The 17,239-nt window shown below is 31.1% G+C and overlaps 1 protein-coding gene across 2 annotated transcripts in view; it reads left to right on the plus strand.

The window, feature by feature from the left end:
• LOC126887702 (DNA topoisomerase 2-binding protein 1) overlaps positions 1–17,239 on the plus strand; it is a 254,947-nt gene that overhangs the window by 196,077 nt on the left and 41,631 nt on the right. For both annotated transcript variants that reach the window (XM_050655370.1, XM_050655371.1), the window contains exons 16-18: positions 6,605–6,743; positions 14,057–14,121; positions 14,197–14,457. In XM_050655370.1, coding sequence (XP_050511327.1) covers positions 6,605–6,743; positions 14,057–14,121; positions 14,197–14,457 — 465 coding nt within the window. The remainder of the gene's footprint in view (positions 1–6,604; positions 6,744–14,056; positions 14,122–14,196; positions 14,458–17,239) is intronic.

Here is a 17,239-nt window from a genome sequence, read left to right on the forward strand (position 1 = left end):
TTTATCTACCTAACACTAACAACAGTTCTTTCTGTAACAGAGAGTAGAGAGTTGCCTTATATACTTTTACAATAAAATCTAATTATTATAATTTAAATTTCAATTTTATACAGTTACTAATATATAATCCAAAAATTTTTTAAACAACAATAATAATTTGAAATTCATAACCAAAAATTGACTACCTGTCTTGTCATGTCACTTCGGTCTGATAATTGGATTGCCATCTCCTTCACTTTAGTTGGTCTGTGTCCATTGAACTGGCAAGAACCACGAGTTCTTAACGAGCAGGGAACCATGTTGCCCTTTGAGCACTCCTAGCACATTTCATCTTGTAACATCGACTTGGAGTCGCTACAAATATCACTTAATTATTATGTAAACCATTTATATCGATGTAACCTTTTTAAATAAGTTGCTAGTTTCTTTTATGAAGCAGAACGTAAGTATTGCCACATTTTTCTTTAACCTAGTCACAATTTTAAACCTTTTGCATTCATTTTAACGTGGAAATACTTCGTTCTAGGCACTGAGGATGATCGGATTCAGATTGAAAACGTTTTGCAAATCCTTTTGGAGGACTTTTATGTTTTTTAATAAAACTTTTTATACCAATATACAAAAGAAGTTGTTACTTCAGTATGGTTTTTTAACTATGGTATACAGCCAGCTACGGGGACTTTCCCATTGATTTTGAAAAAATATATTCTGAAGTTGATGTTTAGTAAAATAGCGTCTATTATGTGTAATTACAAGTAGTTTTACGCTAATGATGTCGACTTTGCAAAGTAACAAGACACTTACTCAACATACACACTACACATGACACTAATACTCATGTTGTGACTGGCTGAACGACATAAAGTCCATGCAAAAAAAAATAAAAAAAAAAAAAAGTTTATTTTTTTGTTAATTGTCATTTTTGACATTTTTGACCTGGGGTCATTTTCCCCCCCCTTGGTCATCCGTGTAACAAAAAAAGGTTGGTCATCGGAAGGTTAAATGAATATTTACATAATAATTATTTATAATTAACTATTTTGATTGAGAAATCAGCCACAATTAAATTTAAAAACTAATTTTATTAACGTTTCGACGTCCAAATCGGATGTCGTTGTACGAATTAAACAAAATTGTCGAATTAAACAAAAATGTTGTTGCTTAGTAAAAAATTCTTCTAATAATTTATTTAATCTGACTCATTTATATCGGCAATTCAGACATATATTATACATTTTAAAGTAGAAGACTTTAAAATGATATTGCCAATATTTATGAGTTGCGTTCCTGGGACGACTGTAATGAAAGATAGTTCATTCGAATACATGAAATCAACCCCAACCCAAGAATATCCGGCACAAAAAAATCATAGCATGTGATCTGTCTTTAAAAATATAACCGAATGCAACGGTGACAGTAAAATTCTCGTTTTAGAGATTCCATAGTACATCACGAGGGAAAACCAGGAAAAAACCTCGTGATACTATCCCGACATCGTAAGTATTTGGTCTTACATTTAATTTACTTTCAAAAAAAAATTAATAGGTACCAAATTCTGATTTTAATATGTTTAAATTATAAATAATATTAATAATACATAGATATACAATCAGTAATACTAAAATATAAAATTTTTACTAACTCGATATGTTATTGACTTACTAATCGTGGTATTTTCTTTCTATTGACTTCCTCTTTCAGTATGGGTAACCACATCCTACTGCATTCTACCGAGGAATTTGCGACACAATTGGTTTCATTTAGCATAATTAGAGCCGCTTCTTTGATTTTTTCTCTTTTTGCTATCGTTCAGGACTATACTTAAATCTCTCCACTGAACTCGTGTTCATGTTCATTATCCCATGCGTGTTGACATATTTGAGATCTATCAAATTCTCTATTTTTAATATAAGACTGATGTTCACTTATTCTAACGTTTAATGGTCTTGATGTTTCACCTAAATAAAATTGTTCGCATTCATAAGGTATTTTATAAATGCAATTTTTTGTTCTTTCTTGTTCATTGTTAGGTTTAGTTTTAGATAGAATAGATCTCAATGTGTTTGTTGTTTTGAATGTTGTTGAAATGTTGAATTTATTTCCTATTAAAATAAAAATGTATACCATTTTTATTCAGCTGCAATGCGAAGCCAAAAATGTCTTAATTTTTACTTGGATTAGAGAGCGCAACCAGCACTCTTATAGACGATTTCACCTCTTGTTAGAGGCTCTTCAGAGAATGCATAGGTTGCTTTCTCTCATCCAGTAAATCTTATCGACATATATTAGTCTCACACTGCAACTGACGTGAATGGATTAGGTGACTAGCGTCATCTGGCAATTGAAAGATAAAGTTTTTCAATCCTAATAGCAACATTAATAATATTGAAAAATATTAAAAATATTACTAAAAGATTTTTAAATTGAAAACTTATTGGTACATTTCCCTGGTGACACCTCCAAGGCTTCTACAATTTGCAAACCAAATGGATACTGCAGTGAAGACAAAAAGGAAAGAATTCTACACTATGCAATTCACAACCCCCGTCTGCAGCTTGGTAAAGTTCCAACTTTATCTTTTTATCTTATTTAATATTGTTTTAAGTTTCTCGGATAGTCCTTTTATATATGGTATTGATATTTTCCTCGTATTATTTCTTGTGAATGTTGTCGGATCCCGTTCTAAGTTGTTCTGTTCTATTCGATCCAATCTTGACAATTCCTTATTTATAAACGATAAAGGATAATCATTTTTTAATAAAACAGATGTTAACAATTATTTTTCTTCTAAAAATGAATTTTCGTTAGAACAAGTAATTTTGGCTCTATCATATAAGGATTTAATTATTCCCTTTGTGTCGCAAATTCCTCGGTAGAATGCAGTAGGATGTGGTTACCCATACTGAACGAGGAAGTCAATAGAAAGAAAATACCACGATTAGTAAGTCAATAACATATCGAGTAAGTACAAATTTTATATTTTAGTATTACTGATTGTATATCTATGTATTATTAATATTATTTATCATTTAAACATATTAAAGTCAGAAATTGGTATTATTTTTTTTTAAAGTAAATTAAATGCAAGACCAAATGTTTACGATGTCGGGATAGTATCACGAGGTTTTTTCCTGGTTTTCCCTCGTGATTTACTATGGAATCTCTAACGCGAGAATTTTACTGTCATCGTTGCATTTGGTTGTCTTTTTAAAGATATATCACATGCTATGATTTTTTTGTGACGGATATTCTTGAGTTGGGATTGATTTCATGTAATCGAATGAACTATCTTTTAGTAAAGTCGTCCCAGGAACGCAACTCATAAATATTGGCGATATCATTTTAAAGTCTTCTACTTTAAAATGTATAATATACGTCTGAATTGCCAATATAAATGAGTCAGATTAAATAAATTATTAGAAGAATTTTTTTTACTTAGCAACAACATTTTTGTTTATTTTAGTAGTATTTTGAATTTTGACAACAAAACCTGATTTGGGGTTCGAAACGTTAATAAAATCATTTTTGGTAAAATTGTGGCTTGTTTCCCATTAAAAATAGTTGATTGTAAAAATGCCACAAGGAAATAGCTTCAGAACAATATTAAGAACTAGAGAAGGATAGAAACTTTATATTCTGGGCAACATTTTTAAATTGAAATCATTGTATCATTCAGATAATCTCCAATGTTTTATCGAATATTAACTAAGATGTAAGATATTGTTCTTTGTACGAATGTATGTACACTTGAGAGCAAAATAATCGACTCACTTGCTGAATTGTGTACGTTAGAAGTCTGGAATTTCCTAAACCTGTTTTCCGATTTGAGTGATTTTTTAGTATGTTATAGCCGTATTATTTAAGAAAATCGATGTAATATTATTGTTGCTAGACAGGTAAAGGTCATTTTATACCGGGTGTAACAATCATACTGTGTTTTTTCTTAAAGTTCGGAATACCCTGTGGAATATTTTAGCATATAAAAAATATTTAAATTAAAACTCAATTGTAGCCTTAGGCTTTATTAACATTTTATTTTTTGATTCATTTCCTTATGTTGCACAATAAAGAAGTTAGGTACGTTAACAACTAGCGATGTTTTTCATCAAATAATCCTCTTTTTCTGCTTAGTTTAATAAACAAGCCTAAAGTAGGCTATTGGAATTTAACAATTTAATGGATGTCAAATGGTTAACAGTCAAAAAGTGTCTGGTTTGCTGTGAAAATTAGTAGATTTATTATTTAAAACTTCATTTGCGTCCGTAGTTTTTTTTTTTGTTATTTGGTGGAAATGGAACGCGCTACAAAGAATTTGACCCTCGATGAGTGTGTTCAAGCAGTGATCTTACATAGCGAAAGACTTAGCTACTATGCTATCGGATCCTTATATTGGTAACAAGTTTTTGCTAACGCACGATAACGCAAGACCTCACGTTCACGGACTGTAACCGCATATTAACAACAGGTACATCTTCGGGCTTCGCATTGGCCATCGCATAGTCCAGATCTTAACTGGATCGAACATTTGTGGGACATAATTGGCAGAAGACTACGACTAGGACTAGGAGGTTTGCCACCTCCTAGAACCTTACAAGGGGTAGAAACAGTAGCTCTCGAGATTTGGAATGATATTGATCAAGACCAAATAGCATATACGTCATTTGTAATGTAAAAGTACATATCTCTTTTATTATCGAACATAAGCGAATGAATCAAAGAACAAGAAGTTAGGAAAGCCTAAGGCTACAATTGAGTTTTAATTTAAACATTTTTTATTTGCTAGAATATTACCCAGGGTGTTCCGAACTTTAAGAAAAAAATACAGTACGGTTGTTACACCCGGTATAAAATGACCTTTCCTGTCTAGCAACAATAATATTACATCGATTTTCTTAAATAATAAGGCTATAACATACTAAAACAATCACTCAAATTGGACAACAGGTTTAGGGAATTCGAGACTTCTAACGTTTACAGTTCTGCAAGTGAGTCGATTATTTTGCTCTCAAGTGTAGCATTAAATGAATATTTACATAATAATTATTTATAGTTAACTATTTTGATTGAGAAATAAGCCACAATTAAATTGAAAAACTAATTTTATTAACGTTTCGACGCCCAAATCGGATGTCGTTGTCAAAATACAAAATATTACTAAATTAAACAAAAATGTTGTTGCTTAGTAAAAAATTCTTCTAAAAATTTATTTAATCTGACTCATGTATATCGGCAATTCAGACATATATTATACATTTTAAAGCAGAAGACTTTAAAATGATATTGCCAATATTTATGAGTTGCGTTCCTGCTACGACTTTACTGAAAGATAGTTCATTCGATTACATGAAATCAACCCCAAGCCAAGAATATCCGCCACAAAAAATAATATCATGTGATCTGTCTTTAAAAAGGTAACCAAATGCAACGGTGACAGTAAAATTCTCGTGTTAGAGATTGTATTGATAGTAAATCACGAGGGAAAACCAGGAAAAACCTCGTGATGCTATCCCGACATCGAAAGTATTTGGTCTTACATTTAGTTTACTCTCAAAACTAATACCAAATTCTGACTTTAATATGTTATTTTAAATTATAAAAATAATAGTATTAATACATATAGATATATAAATAATACTTGATTACTACAATGATGTTTTGTACTGAATTTTAAGAAGAAGGAACAGCAAGGAACGCATATTTCGCAAGTGAGAGTGCTTAAATACATGCGTGAAGTGACCAAAATTGATAATATTTAGAATGAATAATATATTGTTCTGAAGCTATTTCCTTGTGGCATTTTTATAATCAACTATTCTAAATGGGAAATAAGCCACAATTTTACTTTCACCACGAAACGTTAATAAAATCATTTTTTTTGGTAAAATTGTGGCTTATTTTCCATTAAAAATAGTTGAGAATAATATATTAATAGACCAGGACATTTAGCACAAAATAAATCGATTTTTTAAATACAGCACTTTATACAGAAACTCTGAATTGTAGTCATGTATAAGTAATTATAGGGGAAAGTTTTCAAAAATATAGCTTGATTGTTTTTTATTTTATACAATTATATTACTGCTTGTTAATTTTATTCACCATGTTTTTAAATTTAATTTTTTTTGCATATATCAAAAATAGTCGCGGCTAAGCTTTATTTTTAAACCAAGAGGAGTAAACTAAAAAGACAGATCCACACCCAAGAAAGTCACTAGAAATATCACCAAATACATATTCTTTTTTGGTTGATCATATCGGCATTTTACGGTAATCCATAAATATTATATTATACTAATACATCGCTAAAAAATTCTAAAAACAACAGTTTTTATATAAAAACATTAAAAATCTAAAAATTCAACGAATAACGTAAAAAATACAAAAAATCGCAGATATAACTTAATTAAACTATAAAATGACAGAAGTGTCAAAATTTTATAAATGCCATTAGTGTCAAAATTTGATAACAGTGGAGTAAACTTGCCTGAGGTTGGACCAATTACAAACAAGCTTTACGGCGAGGCAAATTTGAATTACTCCTCTTAGTTTAAAAACAGACTATAGTTGTTCTTATTATGTTAATTAAATATCATTGCGTTTTTAGGTCACGCCAAATGAGGCAGATATAACGCCGGAAAACCAACAGATAGCAAGCAGAATTAAACAAATAGAAGACTTGCTTAGTGCCAGTGGGTCTGCTAAAAGACAAAGTACGAACTTCCAGGCGCTGATCCCAGGTCCAGGTATTAATAATTTTTAGTATAATTACTACAATAATTGAAACAATAAGATTTCGGTTTGTAAATAATTTGTTTTTAAACAAAATGCTACACTTTCTGCGGAATTTACATACATTATTATAGTCCAGGTAATGAAGCTTAAAATAGGACACAACCTCGCAAATTTTACAGAATGATCGATTTGCTTGAAAATTTGAGAATAAGTAGTAGTAGTAGATAGTCCAAGGATCAAAATCTATATGAGGCCGAAAGGCGCTTTTACCAATCGGAGTGGTTGCCATCCCATCTTGGGGGTGGACATTTTTTATTTTATTTTGACCTCAAAGTTGGTAAAAACATTCATTTTAAGCAAAAAATGTTCTATACATTTTTTTGATAAAATTAATAGTTTTCGATTTATTCGCTATCGAAAGTGTTAGTTTTATATCGAACAAATCAATGTCTTTAATCAGTTTTCTGCTAATAACTCAAAAAGTTTTCGTTTTATCAAAACAACTTTGCTTAACAAAATATACCTTTTGAAAAAATAAACAAAACAGTTTTTTTATTTTCTTTGACACCAATAGTAATCGAGCTATACTTTCATTATATGTTAGCTCTTCTTCGTCAAATGCTAAATATTGTAGTTTCAAACTCAAAACACGGGAAAACTGTGCATTTTTCGAGGATAACTTGTTCAAACTAATTTAGAGTTATTAAAAATATCCATCTACAGGAATAAAAAAAGTCTCTAGCTCAAAAATTAAGTGACTTATTATGGAAAGAATTTCAGTCCCTATTTTTTTTTTCAGCGAAAAAGTGATCAGAAACTTCCCCCTACTTACCACCCTAATTAAAATTAGTCATTAACCTTATTTGGTCTTCTATATTTATGTACTTTTAATAGGTTCTAGAGGTTTGACTGGTTTGTAATGATTAGTTTTAAAAAAAATGGAGTAAAAAGCGAATAACGTTTTTTTTAGTTTGGTAAAAAATGCCCTTTTCTTCAGAATAGAAAGATTATCATCAGAGATACGAAAAAAATATTTAAATATAAAATTGTAGCTTATTTAATTCCCAAGAACGGGGTTAGCAAAAATTTTTTCTATGGCAAAAATTGAGTGAGCTATTGACAATTAAAACTTGTAATACCATGCAAAAACCATCTTTACCAACCCTTTTACAGTCACCTCTTTTTGCGACTGAGGAATTTAAAAGGATTTAATATTAATAGCCTTATAGATCTTATAGAAACCTACAAAATTCTTTTTTAACAAACTTTCTAGGATGAAAAATAAAACAGTTACGGTTAAAAAATCAATATATTTTTTTGAAAAAAAAAGGAAAATCCAATTGGTAGCATAATAATGTAAGTTAGCTATGTTTTTAGTCATTGGCCTTATTCATACTTCTTTATTTATGTATTAGTAATAGATTCCAGAAGTCTGACTAGCTTATAATGATTAGTTTTAAAAAAAACTGGAGTTAAAAGCGAATAACGAAGTTTTATAGTTTGTTAAAAAAATGCCATTTTCTTCAGAATAGAACGATTAGGATCAGAGATACGAAAAAATGTTTAAATATGAAATTGTAGGTTATTTAATTCCTAAGAAATTGTTTTGACTAAATTTTTTCTACGGCAAAAATTGAGTGAATCGTAAATAAGTATAATATCGAAAAACATTGAGTTTTTCGATATAAAACTAACACTTTCGATAGCGAATAAATCGAAAAATATTAATTTTATCAAAAACATGTATAGAACATTTTTTGCTTAAAATTAATGTTTTTATCAACTTTTTTGGTCAAAATATAATAAAAAATTTTCACCCCCAAGATGGGGTGGCAACCACCCCCATGGTAAAAGCGCCTTTCGGCATCATATAGATTTTGATCCTTGGACTATCCACTACTTATTCTCAAATTTTCAAGCAAATCTATCCATTCTGTAAAAATTGCGAGGTGAAAAGCTTCGGTTCCTGGACTATTACTAATATACAGGGTGTCCAGAAACTCTACCGACAAACGAAGGCAGGAGATCCTTCAGATAATTTTAAGATAATTGAACCCAATTCACTTAGTCCGAAAATGCTTCCTAAGGGGCTAGAGCTCTTTGAAGATGGCGTCTTGTAATTAGTTTTTCTTAAATACCTCCAGAACGCTTCTATTTAGAAAAACAAAAATTGGTACACGTATTTATCTTCCAGATATCAATCTAATCCATCCATTGCAAATTTCCAGTACCGATCATAGGCGTCCGTTTTGGGTAGGGCAACGGTTATTTTATCGCATAACTTTTTTATCTTTAACTTTTATGCATTTCTGACACTGGATTATTAAATTGTAAAGTATTCTAGTACTAAAAGGTACTCTTGTTTTAAATCGGTAGGACATACCGTTTTCTAGAAAAATCGATTTGAAAATTTTTCGCTTTCTGACTTAAAAAAAAATCAAAAAAAAAAAACTGTTTACAAAGACAAAAACTGGTACATTTATTTATATTCCAGAGATAAATCGATTTCATTAATTGCGAATTTCTAGTACTGGTCATAGGCGTCCGTTTTGGGTAGGTCAACAGTTATTTTATAGCATAACATTTTTGTCTTGAATTTTCGAGCATTTTTGACACTAGATTGTTAAATTATGAGGTATTCGAGTACTAAAAGTTACTCTTACTTTATGTTGGTAAAATACTTCGTATTTTTGTTGAAAAGTTCTTTCAATTTTTTTTCAAATTCCAAAAACGAAAAACTTTCAAATCGATTTTTCTAGAAAACGGTGTGTCCTACCGACTTAAAACAAGAGTACCTTTTAGTACTAGAATACCTCACAATTTAATAATCCGGTGTCAAAAATGCATAAAAGTTCAGGACAAAAAAGTTATGCGATAAAATACCTGTTGCTCTACCCAAAACGGACGCCTATGACCGGTACTAGAAATTTGCAATGGATGGAATCGATTCATCTCTGAAAAGTAAATAAGTATACCAATTTTCGTTTTTCTAAATAGAAGCCTTCTGGAGGTATTTAAGAAAAACTAATTTCATGACGCCATCTTCAAAGAGCTCTAGCTGCCTTAAGAAGTATTTTCGGACTAGGTGAATTGTCTTAAAATTATCTGAGGAATCTCCTGCCTTCGTTTGTCGGTAGAGTTCCTGGACACCCTGTATATGTAATCTTAAGATTCGATTCCAGCAATAAAAAAACTGGTAAATAACTTTTCCAAAAAATGGCCACTTTCGATAATCTGCACATCTGCGATAAAATAAGTGAACTAAATAAGTTCGATAGAAGTAAATAAGTAATAGTCCATTTACTCTCGGTTTTTGTTGTGAATTTTAAAGAACCGCTTGGATTGACATGGAATTTGGCATACGCGTAACTAATACGTCAAAGAAAAAAAGTGATATTGTGCCGATGTGTACTTTTGCGCTGAGGCTGAGTTTCGCCCCTTTTCGGGGGTGAAAAAATATACGTTCAAAATAAGTCTAAAAATGGATAAGCTGACTAAACCATATTATGTTCATTTTTCAACAAAAAAAAACACGTATTTAGACTCTCTTTCTCAAATAACTCAAAAAGTAAGTATTTTATCGAAAAAAATAAATATAGCAAAAATATAGATTCTAAAATAGTTATTTTGACCCGAACGACGCGACAGCGGAGTTCGGGTAAGCAGTTGAGTGCGCGAAAGTCACTTTCCGCATGAGTTAGGAACAATATTTTTTCTAGGGCCGTACGTTGACAAGGTTGTCAAAATCAAACTTTCAATGAAATTGGTTACCATGACGACGACATTGGTTTCCATGACGACGCTTCAAAACCATTGTTATTGTCTACTGATTTGACTTTTGAATAGTATGTCAAAATAATTCATTAAGTAATGAATTCGTTAATTTCATTAAAGTATGAACACAATAAGATAAATTTGAAATAAATTAATAAATAATATCTAAATATTAGTTTATTATAAAACCATATTACAAGGTATTCTACTTTACTGCACCAGTGCGGGAAAGTGCAACTTTCGGAAACGAAATGCATGCGGGAAAGTGGCTGTTTTAGCACGCGGCGGCGGTAGGAAAAAAAATTAAAAATGGTGTATGCATGAGGCCTCTAGACCTAGTAAAAGCAGAGTTGTAGCTAATGAAAAATAGGTTCATAGGTTCATGAAAAATATTTGGTTGAACCAAATTGTAAATAAAAAAAGAATGTGTGTGTACTTTGTACGCACGTAAGAAGTTATACTTCTAAATATGATTTCAATGAAATAAATATACTTTCGGACAGTTCATTTGTATTTTATTTAAAGATTAAATTAATTTTTACGTACTACTTTCCAAAAATTTTTATTAAAACAATACCAAAAATTAAAAAAAGATTAGAAAACACCAGGATTCGAACCGGGGTCCTCTTGATCTCCAGTCCAACGCTCTACCACTGAGCTATACCCTTTTGTTTATCCGGGCTACAAGATTTCTCAAGACATAGTGACAAACAGACGAAGTGAATTATAAAATACTTTAAATATTATTACTTATTATCTTATTCCCGAGGTAGACAAGTCCAAATACACAAAAATTATAATAATAGTTACCTACTTATGATTTATAAATGTTAAAAAAGTACAATTTTAAGGCACGTATGTGAAAGTTTCGTGTGAAAGATTCGCTTCGCTCATTCTGCAATTCACATAAGTGCCTTAAAAATATACTTTTAACACGTACCTTCACCAGGGTCAGAAATTTTTTCATTTATTATAAATTAATAAATGAAAATAGTTTCTGTCCTTGTGGGATCGGTACTCACCGGAGGGGCCGCAGACGTTCGGATACAATTAGCGTCTCTTTGCAAAGACATGGCGTCGACTTTGCAAAGTAACAAGACACTTACTCAACACATACACTACACATTACACCTGAGTTAGTGATATACAGTTATACAATTACGTGGCTAAAGGGTCTAGTTCTAAACCATGGCCAGAATCAGAGAAAAAAAACACGTACCTATATCATACAATATTTTTTCTACAAACGTCTTATATATCAACAATTATAATTTATTCATTCTCAATTACAAAAACTTTTACTTGAACTTTACTGACATTCCATTTTTATATTTTTCTTGACATTACATCAAAACTGCATATATTGTCAATACGTAAATCAGAATAACATCTACTTTTATTTTTGTATATTCTAACAAATTTTAATAGTTTTTTTTCTACAAACGTGTTAAAAATGCAATAATACAGTTTAAATTAAATTTTAAAAAACCTTTTAAACCACCTTTTTCAAATTGCGCAAGTTGTATTATTAATATTAATATTAGTAAATGAAATATAAATATTTTGACGTTTCACAATTTGACAATTCACTTTTAACTGTAGTGCCTTAAAATTTTTAAAGCACTAGGCTTTAAAGTAGCATTTTTAACGCTCCTATGGAGTGCTATAAATTGCATTTTAACACGTTTGTAGAAAAATATATTTAAAAACTCTAATATATTCTTTCCACACCTTTTCTGGACTGATACATACATAAATTAAAACATTTAGTAACTAACTCCATACTGCCTGTGTGCGCATGCGCGCAGATTAATAAAATTTCACCCTCAATGAAATCGCACCTAAAGTATAACTTCAAAAAAAAGGTTAAGATATGGCTGTTCAAAATTTGCATACACTCGTGATTAATGAGTTGTTCATGCCCATTCAAAAATAAGCACTTTGCACCGATGACACAGATCATATTAACATTACATACACGAGTAAAACAACGTGTGGAGCGGTAACGATTAATTCCATTTGGGATGCTAATTTGGGGGTGATTTTCACGAATTTTTTACCAAAAAAAAAGGGATTATCTTTATTTCGAGCAGAACTTTTTAGTTTTGACGCTGGAAACTTTTTTAAAAAACCGAAATAAAGCTTTTTTAAAACAATTTACAAAATTTGTAATCAGTTTTTCACAGAAAGTGCTTCATTTTTTGGTTATTTTACATTGAAATATTCGATTGGGAATTTGACGAATATGAACCTATTTTTCATTAGCTACAACTCCTACTGCGTCTACAGACCTCATATACCCCACTTTTTATATGCTATATTTTTACTAAACATGTTTTTTTTTCGAAAAAATGCTTTATGAGTTATTTACGAAAGACTGTTTAAAAACGTGTTTTGTTTTTTGTTGAAAAATGAACACGTCGGACAGCTTGTATATTAGTGCACCCTAATATGTATGTGTAGATTTTGGCATTGGATCCGAGCATCACATGTAACACCGTTGCCATATCCTCTATTTTTTCATACTATCACATTACATAAAGTTGCATTTAAAAAATAGTTTGCGTTTAAACAAACACCAATTAGGTAAAGTTTTCTATGTTGTTTTTTTCACCAGTTTTGAAAAAAATGTGAAACGTTGAATTATCCACGTCTGTCCGTCTTGTCTGTCTGTTTGTAAACTCAACTCCTCCGTCACTATGCCAGGTAGAATGTCAAATGAGGTGTCTGAAAGCTTATAATCCAAGGATGGTACTAAAGGTGAGAAATTTGACATAGGCTGTCTGTCCGTCCGGCCGCGAATATAACTCCTCCGTCATATACTTCGTCCTAACCTCAATATAAATAATACCGTTAATAGATAAATATACCTTGTATAGGACGAAGTGTTTGACGGAGGAGTTATATTCGCTGTCGGACGGACAGGCGGACAGACAGTCTATGTCAAATTTCTCACCTTTAGTACCATCCTTGGATTATAAGCTTTCATTTGACACCTCATTTGTCATTCTGCCTGGTATAATGACGGAAGATTTAAATTCGCAGTCGGACGGACAGACAGCCTAGGTCAAATTTATCACCTTTAGTACCATCCTTGGATTATAAGCTTTCATTTGACACCTCATTTGTGATTTTACCTGGTATAATGACGGAGGAGTTATATTCGCGGTCAGACGAACAGATAGACGGTCAAATTTATCACCTTTAGTACCATCCTTGGATTATAAGCTTTCATTTGAAAACTCATTTGTCATTCTACCTGGTATAATGACGGAAGAGTTAAGTTTACAAACAGACAGACAAACGGATGGACGTGGATAATTCAAAGTTTTCACATTTTTTCAAAATTGGGTTCAATTTAAACGTTCTTATAAAATTATTCTATTATTCTTGTAGGTACATTTAACATTGATTGAAATTATGAAAGAAATAAAAAAAAGTATAGCAATACTGTGACGCACAAACATAAGATTTAGCTGTAGGTTACATAGGGTGCACTAAGATACAAGCTGTCCGATTATTTATACAATAATACGGTTTTATTTTTTAGCTGGCACGTCAGAATACAAGGATTCACAACCATGTACAGTAGGATGGGATTTTAGGTCGCAAGAGGTGAGTGTTGACAACGAAATTTAATAATATTGCAACGCTGTTATTTTGTAATAATACTTATGTTTCATATTTCAGCATCAGCAAGCTAAAAGCCAACTGAAAATATTTTCGCTTTCTGGAATTGCAGACGACACGGAGAGGGCAAAGATGGTAACGGACCTGGAGCAATTAGGAGCCACAGTATCTAATTTAGCCAATTATGATCCGTCTTGTACACATCTATTATGTCCAAAACCTGCTAGAAATGAAAAGTCTTTATCTTGTATGGCTTCTGGAAAGTGGATCTTACACACGTCTTACCTGGAGAAGTCGATAGAGGCTGGACATTTTTTGAACGTTAGTATTTTCCCTTACTAATTTCAGGGGGTAGGCGCAAAATCTTGGTCCAATGCTATTTAAATGCATTCATTTTTTTTCGAATCTTGAGAAAATATAACCTGCACCAACTAGGTAGCATGCAACAATAAAAGCAATTTAAATGTCTTAAGTTACTCCTTGATCTTCTGAAATTGAATATATACATAATACAGTAGGAAACTGAAAGAATACCCATGCGTCATCGATGATATACATACGAATCAAATCAAAAATTTCTAGTCAAAACAACGTCTAAACTAAGTTAATATTATAAAAAGACGGATGTGACTACTACCCCACCGTAAGATTTTTCGCTAACGATGTGTCAAAGATTTTTCGATGAGTAAGATTTTTCGATGTGTCAAAAATTTTTTGTGATGTTATTCTTTTTCTGATAATACCTATATATTTATTGGTAATCAATGTTACTTTTACTACCGTAATTAATTATTTGATATAGATTAACAATACAAAAATAATGAGTAAGCAAATACAGTATTATGAATTTCTCCATGTTAAAGTTGCCGGACGTAAATAGTAACAGGAATTTAAAAAATGTCGTTTATGTCAGCTGCATTAAGTCACTTAAATGAAAGTAAACTTAAGATACTAGTACACTTTAGAAGACCAAAAATAATCATTTTTTTCAATAATTTTTTTCTCAGAACCTTTACTAAAAATGAACATAAACCTTTCTACATATTAATATCTAACTCTTAGAGTGTACAAAAAATATATCTTTTTTCATTTATGCACGTACACTAATATTGTAGAGGGCGCAAAAGTCGAGGCCTCGAAAAATGATGGCGGACAGTTAATCTCAGGATTGGGATATCTGAAACAAAAAAATCGTACTGAATTTGAAAAAGGAAGGTTTCTTACGTGACAATTTACCACAAATTGACCAAAAAATAAAAAATAAGTATTTTTTAACAATGAAAAACTGAAGAAAAACGGGCGATTTTTTCACAAAATTTGTTAAAATTTCCGTAAAATATTTTTTTTGCTGAATTTTTCACTAATGGTGGTAAATTGTCACGTAAGAAACCTTATTTTTTCAAATGCCGTACGATTTTTTTGTTTCGGAGATCCCAATCCTGAGATTAACTGTCCGCCATCCGAACTACTTTTTTTCGGCTCCTCGACTTTGGCGCCTTCTACAATATGGGTGTACGTGCATAAATGAAAAAAGAAATATTTTTTGTATTTTCTAAGAGTTAGGTATTAATATGTAAAAAGTTTTATGTTCATTTTTAATAAAGGTTCTGAGAAAAAAATCTTGAAAAAATGCTTATTTTTGGTCTTCTAAAGTGTACTAGTACCTTAAGAGGAAACAGTAGCGATCAACAGGTAGCCAAAACGCGTTCCAAGATTGCGGCTGTAATTTTGAATATTTTTTCGAGATATTTGGTACACGTATTCGTAATATAATAAAGAATGGCGGTACAGAGCCCAATTTGAAAAATATATTAATATGTGGAAATTACTCTGTAATTAAATACAATATTAAAAAAACGAGCCTGTACCGCCATTAAGAAGAACAAAAAAATACCCTTTCTTCAAATAAACTTTTTTATCCGATGCCTAGATTTTGTGTCATTTTGGAACTACTAAATTTTTTTATTTCATTAGTAGTTCCACAATGACACAAAATCTAGGCATCGGATAAAAAAGTTTATTTGAAGAAAGTGTATTTTTTTGTTCTTCTTAATGGCGGTACAGGCTCGTTTTTTTAATATTGTATTTAATTACAGAGTAATTTCCACATATTAATATATTTTTCAAATTGGGCTCTGTACCGCCATTCTTTATTATATTACGAATACGTGTGCCAAATATCTCTAAAAAATATTCAAAATTACAGCCGCAATCTTGGAACGCGTTTTGGCTACCTGTTGATCGCTACTGTATCACCTTAATGAATTCAGATCATTTTGGTATCCAGATCATTTTCCAGACATTATCTGCAAATAAATGTATATTCGTAAAAATATACTAATCTGTAATTTTGTACACTATGATTGAAAAGTCAGAGTAATATGTACACGTTTGACAAACTCATAGACAGAAATTAACCATATTGACAGATGATTACTTACACATTTTATTGACTTATTTTAATTAAATAAATACTTACCAAACCAAAAATACAATATAATATCAAAATAGCTTTTAAAAGAACTGAGTTTATTCAAGTAAATATAGTTCTTAGGCCCCCATATAAAATTATTATTTATGACCACACCGTTGAAACTTTTTGTACTTGTTATTTGGGTGGAGTCGGACAAATTTCGAGCTTAGCGCATCATGGCAGTGGGGCGTTTGTCTGTCAAGCGGTCACGAAGTTGTCAATTTTATGCAAGAAAAAAATTTATAACCACATTGGTCATTTTATTTTAATCAATGGTTTTTATCGTATAAACAGCGAAAATAATTTTGTCGGACAAAAATATTGGGGCATACGACGCGTCGGACACGCTAAATATGTCAAATTTATGAAAATAAAAAATTTATTACCACATTGCTAATTTTATCAGAATATACCATAAAACATTTTTACAATAATGTGGTAACCTTGTCGGACAATTTTCACGGGGCATATGCACAGTCGGACGCGCCGAAGATGTCAATTTCCTGAAAAATTTTTATTTATTACCACAGATGTCATTTTTATTTTGTGCTGTTCTTTTACATGTGTAATGCATATTGGATCACTTGTCGGACAAAAATAATGGGGCGTTTTGGAGATACAGGGTGTCAA

Source organism: Diabrotica virgifera, chromosome 7 (assembly GCF_917563875.1).
Source record: "Diabrotica virgifera virgifera chromosome 7, PGI_DIABVI_V3a".
Lineage (NCBI taxonomy): Eukaryota > Metazoa > Arthropoda > Insecta > Coleoptera > Chrysomelidae > Diabrotica > Diabrotica virgifera.